Source organism: Dromaius novaehollandiae, chromosome 2 (genome assembly GCF_036370855.1).
Source record: "Dromaius novaehollandiae isolate bDroNov1 chromosome 2, bDroNov1.hap1, whole genome shotgun sequence".
In the NCBI taxonomy this organism is placed as follows: domain Eukaryota; kingdom Metazoa; phylum Chordata; class Aves; order Casuariiformes; family Dromaiidae; genus Dromaius; species Dromaius novaehollandiae.
Window position 1 is genome coordinate 68,724,708 of NC_088099.1, and position 15,233 is coordinate 68,739,940.

Below are 15,233 nucleotides of genomic sequence, written 5' to 3' on the forward strand. Positions count from 1 at the left end.
GAAACTACTTCTATCTTTATTACTGCACACAGCTTGGCTAGATTTAGAAACAAAAGAAATTCTAAATGGCTTGATCATGTAACATACCAAGAAACAATACATGCTTTAAAGAAAACATCTTTAATGAAAAGACTTCAGAGACTGCTATTCTGTGTACGCAATATTAGTAACAATTAACTTTGTATAAGCAGCATTCTGTAATGAAGAGCTAACAGAGGGTTAAATAAAAACAACACAACTCCCTCGCAAAGATTTGCTAAAATTATTTCATTAAAAAGGGAACATAATGTAATCCTTGTATAATAATCAATCTTACTAAGATTTTTCCATAATATTTTTTTCCTCTTTTGAAAGCATTGGCTTGTTTAGGAATATGCTTATCAGAACCTGCTATTAGATTTCAGCTACAATATAGGATACCACAAGTTACAGCTCAGGATCTAAAGATCCTCAAGGCCAGGAGCAAGAATTTTCCACAAGTAAAAAGATGAAAGACTCCTGAACGTAGGAAGTTAAACAAATCTGGTTCCTTTGCCTATAATGCCTCCAAACAACAGACTTTGAAGTTATGCAACCTTAATGAATTTAGATATTAGATCACTCTAGAGGATGTTTTCAATCAGGTTTGATTTTCACTGTTTCAACATGTGCAATTAGGTTCCTTCGGTAAAATGGAAAGTGTAAACCCATGGCATGCTACTTACCACTGACAGCACGAAATTGAGAAGAGCTGTCCCACTATGGAAGAGAATGGTCACTAATGTTGTCACTGTGGTAAACAAGAGGCTCACATTGCGACTCATCACTATCCACAGAGACTCCAGGATCTAGGGGCAGGCAAAGGGAAGACAAAGTCAGGCACCACAAATATTAGGTAAAACTGAAAACTGCTTCCAAAGCAATTCCTCTCTGCCAAGCCTTACAAAGAGGAGATTTAAAATACTGTCTCCCTCCCCCATCCCAAAATTACAGCAGGCAACGTTAAGTGAAAACGTCTGCTTTGCCAAAGACAAGTTTCTAGCTAGATAGTTACAAGGTTTGGGGTTCTCTCTGTCAAAGCTCAGAATTATTTCATTATGTAAAATTTCAAAAGCTAAAGATGTGGTGATGTTTGATTAGTGTGATCTGCTCCATCAACTGTGAGCAGATCTTGTCTTGGGAGAGAAAACTCATCTTTTGCAAAATGGAAATGCTAAGTCACACAGAAGAAAGTAGCATTGCAAGGCAGAAATAAATCTGAAGATAGCTTCAAATTAAGTAATACGATATTTTAATAAATTTGCTTTAAAAACATGTTTTACATTAATGGGATTATTTTTATAGTGTCCATACACAACTCTACAACTTGTGATTTTGCACAGGGATACAACAGCATATCAAGCAGTTATAGAAAATAAACAATGCTAGACAACCTATTAAATTCTGTGGTGCTTTGGGGCACTGATGGCTTATTAATTGTAGAGTGGTTTTGAGACATGCTTTTAAACTCTGAATACTCAGTACAGTCAAATTAGTTTATGTACTGACGCAGAAGCAATGGTCTGAACAGGTCAGCACCTTGAGGAGACAGGAAGGCATGTGGAAGCATCCTAAAAGCAACAGGCAATAGTTTCATAATAAATATTTCATTCAAAAGGAATACAGTCAGAATATATTAGCCAAAGCAATCCAAAGATGTAAAAGAAGAAAGGTTAGAAAAGAAAAGTCATACCTTCTATTAGACTAACTGGTACAACTGGAAAAACTGTAAAAGCTTTGACACAAAAGCCCTTCTCAGGCTCAAAGCAGAAAGTGAAGGCTTAAAAACTAAAGGCAGTTACTCTTAGTTTAACAAATATCTTAATCAATTAGACTTGAGAGGAAAAAAATAAGCAGTTGGCATTTGCAAAGCAGATGAAGGAATCTAAGTCCCATGATCACCTCTCCTTTGGAACAGAGCAAGACACATGTACAAGGTAATGTATTAACTATAAATCTGGGAGTGAATAGTCCCTGAGGAATTTGACAGGAAATTACAGTATGTAGTAAACAACAAGAAGCTCTACTTAGTCCACACTTCTTACTATTTAATAGGAATTATGAACTTTATTTAAGGCTTATCTTTTAAACCATTTTTATTAGTCTCCCTTGAGAACTGAAGTGAGCCTAGAAGTGAAGAGGACTTTCTGTTGAAAGACATCCTCCTGCTGGTACCTGTCCACTTCTTTCCTCTACAGGCTGAGGCTTCATCCTGAGGGTGCAGCAACAGCCCAACTTCATGCAGTCACCTGGTAATTTAGGTGATGTGCTTTACACTCTGGGGACTGTAAATATGGAGGCTAGTGATTTTCTGAGGGGACAGTCTGCAGCTAAAGCAGAGGCCTGTTCACCCATAAAAGAAAAACACCTTAAGCAGACTTATAATATTGGCTTGTTTTGAAGGCACACATAAGTACGCTAATATGGCATAACTGCGCAAGTATCTTTGTACTGAGTGGCCGAGCAAGAACAGTACTGCCATGGCTAACAACAGGCCACAAGCTTTAGGCTAATTGTAAAAGGCCCCAGTCTCAGACACCTAGGCCTGTTACCAGAACTTCCTGCATGAACTGGAGCTCAGTGCCACAAGTCTCTTACAATGTGGAGTTTAATCCCTGAATAACAGCAAAGGACTTGAAAATAGAGGCACTAACCTTGAGAGCTAGGAAAAGACTGCTTTTGAAAAGAGGGAAAAACAAACCCACATGCAACTAAGAAAGAGGAAAAAACAACTCTAGCTGAGGAATAGGATAAGGCACCTGCCCCTCTAAGCATCACACAGTTTGCAGTCCAGGGCAGAGATTGAGGCGTGGGAGTTGTTTAGAAACAAAACCGGTTTATAAAAGGCCAAGACCCATAATTTGGAGGAAGAAGGAAGGGAGAATGAAGGTGTATACTCCAGTTTCAGCTTTCCTTGTTGAAGGGCTCTTGGGCCAAGCCCTGATCACTTGGACTTCTGTGAGTCAGACCATCAAGGACCTACACACCATCAACATGCTGGTATTGTGTACTCACAGCTAATGTAGGACATGACTGTTAAGGTCTAACTAATCATTATCACTATGCATTCAAAGTAGAGTGGACAATTATTAGCACAGAATGTGTTGTTAATAAAAGTCAGTCTAGTAAAGTTTCGGTTTAAACCTTAAAATTAGCCTCACTTACCAACCTTCTAAACACTCAGAGCAATCTTTAATTCCCCCAACTGACACAAAGACACACATTCAGGTGCAACAAGTTAGCAGAGCTGCTATTGGCAGGGAATTTGCAACAGCAGGGCATGTTCCAAGAGGACTTACTTCTGGCAGGGGTGAGGGAAGGCAGTGATACTGGGAAAGTTTCTTTCAGAACAGTATGTTCCTCCAGCCCAAGCTGTACTTGTTTAACAGTTTCCCTTGGGTTTTAGGCTAAGGAGCTGACAACCAGGAGCATAAAACTGCAGTTGTTCTCAACGTGGCAATCGGGTGGCCCATTCAAAACTGGGGATGGTTCAACTAGGTGGACATCTTTCTTAGGGAAAATCATTCATCAGAGATGTTGAGCTAGCTATCACCAGCATTCACTTCGGAGTAAGTGCAGTTGGTGCCTTTTGGTCAGCTTTGTTTTTTCTTACGGAAGCAAGCGCTTCTTTGGGACCAGTCTCCAACTGTAGAGCAATTTCCCACTATGCATATTATGACTAACATTAAAGACACATACTTCTCATCCCTAGGACAAGGCAGACATAACAGACATTACTCATATTACTGAGTACACTGCCAGAAATAGCTCAAATACTCCAGTAACAGGCACCAAAACAAACCATAAACCTGCATGTAAGAGTTTACAATGGTGTTCGAATCCCAAAGCATACTGCAACTTTATAAAGCTGGTTACTATGCACACATGATTTCCACACCTCTCCAGCTGAGACCAGCACACCAAAACACAACTTGGCATGAATATTTATGCAACAGTGATACTCTTACAGTAGTTATACGAAAGCTGAGCACACCTCTTTCCCAAAACACTGCTTTATAAATAACCTTAACAGACCAGTGTTGGAAAATGCTGAGGCTGTACAGAATTGAAGACCACCCTGTGGAAGACGCAAGGGACAGGGCTGTGCGAGCACTGATGTGTTACAGTCTGCCCAAGTTTGTTGCATCTTTCCAATCTGTAAGAGTCAAGCCATCAAAACTGCACTTAGTGGTCTTCAGCATCTAAGGTGTCGTAGTGCTACAACATAAATACTAAATAAAATGACCAATATCTGAAAGCAATGGTTTAAAGGGCACTTGACACTTCCCCAAAAAAGAAAGGTTTCTTCAAAACTTCAAGTCAGCAAACTTCTGTAAGCCTGGTAAGTTCATGTACCTAATTCAACAGTGAGCATTATATGAATAACAGATTTAAAGGGAATAAAACTGGATTCAGGAAAAGGTATTAGAAAAAGTAACTTATCCTTGCATGTCCTTTGTAAATTTTTTCTTTTCTTCTCACAAAAATATGATGCATCATCCTGACAACTCAGAAATGATAACAACAGAAGGAGTCAATAAACCTTTAAAGTAAAAGCAGGTAACGGACTTTGTGAAGAATAATATTATGCATAAAATTAAAGGCTTCCTGCTTCAAACAAAAGCTGATTTCAGAATAAATGTTTACAAAGAAAGTTCTGATCTAACCTATGGGGTTCGAAAGCCTATTTTGGGGGAGGAAAACAAAACAAAAACAAAACAAAAAAACCTTTGCTTGACCTGCACATGAAGCAACAAAACCAGGACTATGCTCCTGCATCATGTCTCTGGCTTTCCTAAAGATAAAGAAAACTCCTCCTCCAACAATGTGTGTCAGGTTGAATTTAACTTGCCCCCAGAAAACTGGCATGCATTATGAAGAGAACACCCAAACTCCAAATGTTTTCCTTACTAGAAAAAGATACATGGAACTTAATTACTACTGAAGAATGGTATGTATTTGGTAGAAAGTTAGGTGATTACTTGAAGGAATTTTCAGGGCCAGAGTAAACATTAGGATATGTGGTAACTCATCGAAACATTTGAGCAACTGAAATTAGATGCCAGCCAGACTTGATTTGGAACATACACATCAATCATGATAAAGGCACAGACAGAGAAACCTAACTAAGCTGAAGCTCACAGCATATGTTTTAATGGAAGGTCTTCTGTCTTCCTGTCTGGGGAATCTCTGACTGAGATGCTGCCTGCTGGTAGAATGATAAATAGTCTTGGGAAAGAAGCAAGATCAATTCCAGGATTTCATATACCATCAAGGGAATTTTGAATGATCACTCACAAATGTAGCCAGCAACAATTTACTTTTTCAAGGTTTTAAGCCTTCAAGAAGTGGAAGAAAAGGGAGCTGAAAAGCAGATGAATGGGGAAGAAATGAGGCTTTTACATTTTTCAGAAATTAAATCTTAACAGTCCAGCTTATTGCATATTTCATTCACCTGAGCAAACTACCTTAGAATATAAAATGAGGTGCTAATCTCAAGGCAGAAGCAAGGACCCCTTCTAGCTCCCTCTCCAAATCAAGAACAGGATGGAACAAACCTTGCTTCAGAAACATGTCACTGGAAAAAAAAAAAAACAGGTTATGATACTACTGCTTCTACTGAGTACTAGAAGAGGGAAAAAAAAAATCAAAGTTGAAAGGCAGCAAGGCTGCTAACACCAAAGCTTTTAGGAAAAGAAAACTGATGATTTTCTAAAGTTTATCTTTATATAAAATCTTTGGGCAATTTACATGTTTATACAGCAAATTACTTTAAAATAATTGAGGTCTAACTACATCACACTAGAACTAAGTATAACTGCTTTAATGAACAGCACATTTTAGGCAAGGTATAGAAGTCTTCTGTGCTTTATCTGATATTCATAATTAAACTATTGAATCAATGCATAATGTTACAAATGAAACAAATGCCAGTAATTCCTCGGCATAGTTATACCAGCTATTACTCAATTGTACAGTTTCAACTCTAATATTGAAGTCTCTTCCACTATGAGAAAAACCTAAAGTGAAATGCATCCTTTTATCATTTTCCTTTCAGCAAATGCTCCTTCTCTTACTAAAGAGAGTGAACACTTGCTATGATTTTCATGAATGGAAAAGAGCTTATCTGCTAATAATTGCTATATGACATCAAATAGTTGCATTTCCAGAGACTACAGTGATCTGTACTACTTTGAAATATTTCAGAAACCCAAGAGACTAGCAAGACAGTCTCTATGGCAAACTCTAGCCACTATTTATGTGTACACAGCTACTACATACAAGTTGTGTAATCTTAGTTTATTCTCTTCCAAAAGTGGACAAAGTCTCACTGTAGCTGTATATTCATACCCCACTTCTTTACAGTTACTCCATTTGTTTTAAATGGTTTGTATTTAAAAAAATATTAATGCAGTTCTGCTCTATGCTCAAGAATTACAGCTAGCGTTGATTGGAAATGTTCAAACAGGAAAAAAAAATCTATAATTTGGACTAAGCCATTTCAAAAACAAAACAAAAAAAACACATTTAATACACCATTGATCCTTCCCAGTTTAGAATGCCATTATATTATCACCAACGCTAATAAATCACTGTTGCTCTTCAAAATGCCAAATAAAAGATTTTTATTTTCTGATAAAAATGTAAATCCAAAAAATTCCCATTGTATCCCATGACAGTTGAAGCAACTTGCTTAGAAACACCAGATTTAAGTTAGAATTGCTCTGATCTTATCACATCCAAGTTTTAGTAACTCAGATAAGCACACAAATTAGGTTTTCATCAATTTCAATCTGAAACAGTGTGAGTAATATTTATGCAATGGATTGTGTACAAGCAAGCCAGCAAAGGAAATGCTGCCTAGTAAGGACTTGAAATCAGGAGTTAGTTTTACAGTATATTGAACAGTTTACAGTCTGTCATTATGGACATGAGTGTATGCAGAAAGAGACACAGGTGTTTCCCCACAGCTGCTGAGTAAAAATGAGTGCATGGATACAAACAGGAAAGCAAGTCAATCACTGGCATTTTTTCCTGTATTTCTAAAGCAGATTTTTGAGAAGCAGAGTATGGTGGCTGGATGAAAGTTTTTAATAGTACTTTATTTCAGTCTTAAATATTCTCTTTTCACTATTTCTTTCATTATTCTAGTCTATTTAGATTACTACAGCACACTTACTGTCACAGTTTCTGAGCACCCTGTGGCAATGCTCTAAGTGACACAGCTAGGATCTATTGTGTAGTATTTCTCTTGCCTAGAAGAAAACTGCATATTGATTTTAAATGATGGGTTAAGCACTTTTATAACTGTGTCCCAAACTTGCATAGTCAACTTTGAGACAGGATTAAGCAGGATTTCCACTATTAACTGAAAAAAGGTTCACTAGATTAAGAAGTTTCTCTCAGCTTCTTGACCTACATTTCTTTTACGACAGAACACGTAACCATTTAAGCAGCAGTGCAGGGAGAACAGAACGAATACATGTTCATTAGTCAAAATCAAGAACAGCTTTGAGGTAAATACTAGCTTAAATTTCACCCACAGCAATATTGTGTTGCAGGTTAGATAGAAATACTATTCTTCCAAAACAGATTAACATTGATATTTTTCTTTCTGTAGGTTAAGAATTCTAGATTAAAAAAAAAAAACCAAAAAACAAAAAAACAAAAAAACAAAACTTCAGTTACTTCAGTTTGGATTGATTGATCTGTTTTTCCTCTCCATGAGGTGAAAGGCTCAGTGCATTAATTCAGGGATTCACACAGTGTAAAATATTAATTTCATTCTCCATAGAACTTTCATAAAAAAGAAATAAGTGGCTTTCAACCCAATGAATAATAACTTGAGGAAAAAGACTACAAAAGAGATATATTGTTCTTACCACCTCGCAATCAGTATTTTCTTCAATTATAACTTTGACAAGTGGATTTTTTTATTTTTTATGTAGATAAATGCCATTAACTCTGCATTAGGCATACAATTTACTGAAAAACAAGGCTGAATAAAATTTGGCAAATATCACAATTTGTAGAAAAGACAGATGAAGCAAGAGAAATTCCTACTAACAACCTTCAAGAAATAAAAGAGTGGACTACAGAAAGTGAAATATTTAAGACCAACTTCTAGACCACACAGGAAATCCTACAGTAACAATCTCAATTGGGAAGGAGAAGTTTGGTAAGCTAATATTAATGCAGATGCTGAAATCAGAAGGGCTTCATCATCACAATTGATTCTGCTTGCTTGCATGATGATATTCTAAGTAAGTTATCTAAGCAATTATTGAAATCTAAGTAACACTAACACTGTTTCCATAATTTTCCATGTATTTGAGTGTTATTTAAAAATAGCCTTAGTGGTAATCAAAGGAGGAATTAGCATCAGTTAAAGTGAGACTATTTTGTTAATAAGGATGTACCATACATACTGAAAGAAACGTCTCAATGTTATCATGAACAAATGACGCAACATCTTGCCAGTCCAGAATATCACCAAGCCAGCTGTTCTGACGGTTTATATGCCATTTGTGTCCTTTATGTCTTCCAGCCTGTGTAACATTCTTAAAAAGAGACAAAGATTTAAAAGATATCAGACTTTTGAGCAATATACAGAAACGAGAAAATCAAAGACTAAGGTTCTCTTAACGAAGATGATATACAAAACGCATTTAAAAACCTAGAGCTGCTTTTATTTGCATTTTCAAGAATACCTGGAAGTAAGAAAGTGTTTCTCTGTACACTTGAAAAATTAAAAGCTGACAGAAAACTATAGTTAAAGTTATCCCATATAGTTATTTTTGTATATTGTACCAATTCATCTTAGTTAGACATTAGCATTACAGCTTGACCGAGATGATTGTAGTGATCTTGCTCCTTATGAAAGCATACAAGAAATGATTTCAGCTACTGCCTACACAATTTACTGTTAGCAACATTTAACCTTTTTTCAATACAACCTATAACAGAAAATACAAGTGGCAAGTCAAAACAACTGGTTTTCTCACAACTATTGCCTACTTCTCCATTGGCAAAGTTCACTCATGCGAAAACTAAAAGCTAAACTGGAAACGTAGAGGACTTCTGGCAATATAGCCTTATAATTGCAACCACAGTAAGGCAAGAGGAAATGGCCATAAACACAACAGCTACTTCCTTAAGTAGCTTTAACTTAACTATGAAGCCGTCTGTTGACCAGAATTACCGCTGGATCACACCTGATCATCATCTAGTTTAGCACAGGACTATCAGACATAGTCTGGGACTGAGACAAACGTTTCAGAGAAGGATGTCAAAATTCTACTGCAAGCGAATGCAGGCCAACCTGTTGATTACATCAGCTCTCATCCTAATTTTCAGTAGTAAGAGACCTTCTTAAGCTCTGAATTCTGAAATTTATAAGCATCCTGCTCCTTTTCTTAGAATTCCACAAAACTTAACTCTACCATCCTGCATGCAAAATGACAGAATCTTTACTGACATATATAGCAAGTATTATTCCAGGTGAAGTCACTGCACTAATTCATGTAAGAGCATTATGTTTTCTGCTAACTACCAATTCTCCCCCTTCACGCATCGTTACGCCTTATGACATACAAGCAAGGTACTTTAATAATCCACAGCAGCACAGAGGTGTTGCTTTTGAGCTAACAGTTTATTTAGATCAGAAACACGTGAGTAGTCAGGAATTTCCCTCCCATAGGTCTTTTCTATTTGTCAACTTCATCAGGCATCTATTTTCTGTTCTTCTCATTCTGTCTTATCTTCAAAGACCTCTCCAGTCAATAATCAGAAGAATTGTGTGTCATCTACAAAGTTTGCTACATTCCTCCTAATTCTCATTTTGAATTTTGTCATTCATCAGCTGTACTGTTGCAGCACCTAGGGCCTCAGGTGTTGATCAAGTGTAATTAAGCAAGAGATCCAAGGAAATTGTCAACTGCTTTCCCTTTAGCAAATTCAACAGATCTTTAAAACAACTCAAAGAAACAGAAAAAACCCTTAATGAGCTAGCAAGACAAGATTCTTTTCCTTGAAGAAGATACACTGAATACAGAGTTATGCCACCATCGTCCATGTAATTTATTATTCTGTTATTTTACTCTAACCAATCCATTGGACACATGTAACCAGGCTCAGTGGTAATTCATCTCTTACACCATCTCCAGGACTTCTCAAAATATATATCTGCTATCTACTGATCTGCTGAGGCAGCTGCAGTTAGTGCAACAACCCACACTTTGCTGGCAATTCCTCCAATTCGTAGTTCAGTTCTACAGTTTCCATGGAAGAGTATAAGCTGAGCTTGGTTCTTTCAGTCACCTGCAGACTAAAGCAATGCTATGCAGGCCTCAAAAATGAAGTTTAATTATTATGCTCGTACAACCAAAATAGCTAGGAGCTTGAAAACCGTACTGAGAGACAGTTAGACATGGTAGAGATGTTCTGTACACTGGAATAACATTTACCTTACTAGTTTTCAGATATTCTGAAAGATCACACAGAGTTCTGGCTATACTGCAGAAGGAGATAGCCAGGTGGCAAGTACCCACATATGACATTTCAAAATGAATGTAGGGTGGGATAGAAGGGGCAAGATTAGAAATGGTCGCTAGAGCAGTTACCTGCAGCCGGCAGATAAGCAGTTGCACCCTAGCATGCCAATGGTAAAACAAGGTTCCCAGTGTGCAAACAGTAGCCCCAGGAACAGAGTGCAAGACCAGAGACAACAAGCATCAGTTTGTACCTGCAGCTCTTTCTGCCATTTTGATTGCTAGGAAAGCTGTTACTCTAACAAAAGAGCACTTACAGAACAGAAGCCTCAGAGGATTCCCCCAAATAACAGCTGCAGGAGGCGGGGAAATCACATACTGCTATTAGCATAATCTGTGCTATATGCTGCACCAGCAACGTATTCTCGCACATACAGAGCAACGCAAAGTCCTACTGACACAATACAGTGCCACGATATATCTGATAAGCACAGCACAGGTTTATCAGTATAGCTGTATCAAAAGTAACGGCTTTTCTTGATCAGGCATTTAACACTGAAAAGCCTTGAGTGCTCAAGGCCAGAAAAGTGTATTGTAGATACAGCTTTAGTTTCTCCTCAGCATTCCCATATTCCTCAGTAGCACTCTAATCTCTGGTGACCCATGGCATTTAACAACTCTTCTCTTGGCTTTCCCCTTTTTCCACTATGTTTTTTTGTTAGTGGAGAATGACATAGCTTTGAAGCTATTCAAAGAACTGGTTTGACTCTTCCCTTCCTCATGCTTGCTTGCTGCCACATACATCCAATGTACTAGCTTAATCAGAGTCAAATTTCAAGGCTAAGATCTCTCCTTCAGTATCCCTTGACTTATCAAACAGTCTAGCCATTTAGCTGAAACAGTTTATTACTTGCCTTTCACACTGTCCTTTTATTCAGTAACAAAATTCCACTGCCACCTATCTTTTATTTATGAAAGGACCTTTTTGACTGTTGAAAACAAGAATTCAGTAAAATAAAAATGTCTGCAACTTGCCACTTTGGGCTACTGCATTTTCCAAATCACGTGCTCTTCCAGAACATTAGCTTGCTAGAAAAAAATAACTGATTCTTTTCCCCTCTTACTTTGACCATTATACTGAAACTCTTATTTCTTCCAATATGAAAAACTCCTCGGAACATTAGAAGTATGTTACAAGAGACCATATAAATAAAAGTGTTAAATAATCAAAATGATAGTGTATTAAGTATAGAGAAATAATTCAAGAGTATGAGTTTTGGCTTTTGATACTGCCGCTACACCATGCCTAATGAATTGCTTGCTTTTTCCTTTAAAAGGCAAACAGCACTGACCACGTGAAAACAATTCAACTGCTATGAACTTTAAGACTCACTGTGCAGAAGCCATTATAACAATGGCAATACTATTTGCAAAAAAACTGTTAAAGTGAAAGGATAATTTCTTTCTCACAGTTTCAAATTAATGTATTGTTCCAAAGTTGCACAAATCATGCAGAATACCAGCTTCCTCTTCCTAACTTTTCAAGAGGACAGAAATTCAACAGAAAGCTCTAAACTATGAAATACTAAATATAAAGTGAACAAAGGATACATTAAGTGGCATACATAAAAAGACACAGACTGCATAAGAGTGAAGATCCGCTATACTCAAACTGGAACTGTAGAATGACCTATCTTACACATTTGAAATTTTGACCAACTTGTGATTATTATGACCTGTACTTGGCATTCCAAGCTTCTTCTGTTCTCATAAATGTCTAAAATCAGTAAATGATACTTAATACAGCTACTGCTTAAGTAAGTTACTCACCTTCACAAACCAAGAATGATAAAGCCTGTCCCAGAGCTCCAGCACTTGTTTTTCAATCACAGCGGTGTTGTTCACTTTTTCTCCTAAAATCTTATGGAGCTACAATGCATAGAAGTCTTTTATTACACAGAACAGAACGAAGCCAGTATCTAAAGAACTCAAAGCCAGATGATTTACATAAGATTGTTCTCAAAGACTTGGTTCAAAACCAAATAATTAAAAACAACCCCACGTATCAATCTGCAATATACACTTCAGACATTATCGTTCATAACATGCAGATTTTACCTTCAAAAACATTGTTACGTTAAACTATGAGGACTTTTCTGCACTGAAAAAATCAGTGCCATCTCTAAAACAATCCAAAATCCTTGGTATCCTTTAGAGTAAATATGTCAAATAATTTGAGATATGTGCTAGACACCAAAACGTACAAATAAGGATCCTGGCAAAGCCTCCTAAAAATATTAACCAAGAATCAATGTACTATATACAGTCCACAGAGAAAAACAGAATACTGGTAGAAGAAAAAAGCTGTTTTCTAAAACTGAATTAAAGCCAGATGAAAAAATTAACTACTCATCTTTATTTGCTCTATTTTTCATTGGCTGTCTCATTAAAATGATGACAAATTTTGGGGCTCTTAAAAATAAATACTCCCAGCAGAAAGACTATTGAAATCATTCCCAAATCTTCCTTTCCTTCACTCACAGATCAGAGACCGGAAAGAATAGATCTGTTAGCAAAACATTTAACTACATTAAAAAAACCTTTGAGATGCAATTTATTTATTTTTATAAAATAGAGAAACCAAAACACTAAAACAAAAATTACCTTATGTGTAATCCATTCTCGGCCATATTGATATACATTATTAGCTGCTGAATTGAGTGCCTTCTGAATAACCTGGGCTTCCGGGAGCCAGCTGATTTTTTTAAAGGAGGAAAACAAAGTTATCTGCTACATATTTTACCCATTTCATTATGCCTGAAACATTTCAAATTAACATTTTGAAACAAATAACATGCAGTTATCATTGAGTGCATATAAATATACTACAACTAGAATATTTCCTTCTGCTTGTCAAAGAGCAGACCTTTTAACAAGCAAAGTACAATTCAGTCTACGATGTGTCATTACATTAACAATTCACTAAGGTTCCTGAAACTTTAAATTGGTATCTTAAACTCAACTTTTTCCAAAAAGAGATCTTGCTCTTCTATCTGTATAGATGTTTTATTCACATTATAGTCTTTACACTTTTCCTGCTGTTCTAGTTTTTTTTGAAAATATTATATGAAAAACTCGCTTTCTAGTTGCCAAGACAACCTTCTGAATTACAAGCCAAATACAAATTGCTGTGTGGTTTTCCTGAACGAGCAACAGGATGGAGCAGCAAGTTTGGGCATCAGTTATTTCAGAGTGCCCACTAAACTATCTGCTCTTGAATTTCTGCAGAGTTAAGGAAGAATGAACTTTCATGTCACTTGAAAGTGACACCCACCGAGTGGCCAGCATTTCAGCACCTGTGAATACAGGGCATATGTTCTCTGCTTTGACTTGCTACATCTTGATTCAATGACACATGTTGGAACAATGCAGCCCTTCATAAACAAGAAAGCATCCGGGAACCAAAACTGCTGCCATCATTCACCTGACCGAACATTAAAAGGAAAACTTTTCTATCGTATAACTCTTGAAGTGCTCTACATCAGAATTCCAAGACCTTTCAGTCACTTGCCTCCAAACACAGCGTAAGCCAAAGCTTGATGGATGTGACAAGAGGTATACTATCTTCTAAATCATTAGAAATAAGTATTTTGGATGCTTCATATTTGAAGGCAAATACTTAGCTAACATTCTGCTAATTACTTGAATAGTACTCCAAGTACTCCAGCTTCTCTGACAGTCAAACTTCCATTTTCATTAGTTGTACTTATTTCCATCTTACAGCAAAATAGAAAGGCCGAACCACAGAAGAGATGCCATGAAGGAATAAACAAATGCATTTTTAAGTGTTTTCTCTTCTCTTGATTGTGATTACTTAGGTATTGTTAAAGCACATGTTATTATAGCATTTATGAGCTATATCATTTTAGCCCTATTTTTGAAATTTTCCCCTGCTCTTATATTAAGACATGCAGTTTCTCTCAATCCTATTAAACCATCATTGCTTTTGTTTAGAAAGTGCCCTTGACAATCAACCATTCCTGCCCAAGAGACTAAATCTTTTTTTCCAGGTAAGTGCATGCACCCCACCCTCGCTCAATGTCTATTTAGCTGAGGCAGAAGAAAAGCGAACCTGAACATCCCTCCTTCCCTCTGCTATTCACGCAGTCAGTCCTTTGCCCACTAGTATGCCCTCAGTAGTTCTCTACCTTCATTTATTTCTCGTGATTTTCTCCATCCCTTAGTATTTGCCTTGCTGTTCGCTTCCATCAGTATATACGTGGTAATCTACAATCTTCCCACCACACACGATACATAGCTCTTAACATGAACCGCCTTTCCCAGCTGATTCACACAAAACTTCCCCATCCACCATTCTTTTCACCCTTGAACTCTTTTTCAGTCCACTTCAAAAAGGTTTTCTTCAACTACTTCTGCTCCCTCCAAGACATTCTGCAGCCAGCTCTCTACATTTTAAAAATAACTCTGCTCTCATCCCATAATCTTCTAGAGTGTCCCTATTACTTTCTCCCCATTCCCCAGGTAAAAGGAAGAATGTTAAACCCTTTATTCTCCACACTATACGTCTAGAAAGCTAACTAGAGAGCTTCATAAAGCTGTGCTTCCAAAGTCCAAACAGTCCTCAGACGAGACACATGACAATCCTCTACAGTAATGCATAAACACTGCTGCTGCCTGAGAGTTCAGCTTTTACATCTGCCTACA

At 37.0% G+C, this 15,233-nt stretch overlaps 1 protein-coding gene across 3 annotated transcripts in view; it reads right to left on the bottom strand.

Moving 5' to 3' along the window:
* Window positions 1-15,233, bottom strand: part of TMEM245 (transmembrane protein 245) — a 91,713-nt gene that overhangs the window by 38,905 nt on the left and 37,575 nt on the right. For 2 of the 3 annotated variants that reach the window (XM_064506722.1, XM_026099872.2), the window contains 4 exons: window positions 13,173-13,263; window positions 12,339-12,437; window positions 8,448-8,579; window positions 705-827 (listed from right to left, as the gene is read on the bottom strand). In XM_064506722.1, coding sequence (XP_064362792.1) covers window positions 705-827; window positions 8,448-8,579; window positions 12,339-12,437; window positions 13,173-13,263 — 445 coding nt within the window. The remainder of the gene's footprint in view (window positions 1-704; window positions 828-8,447; window positions 8,580-12,338; window positions 12,438-13,172; window positions 13,264-15,233) is intronic. The other variant, XM_064506723.1, reaches the window with a different exon arrangement.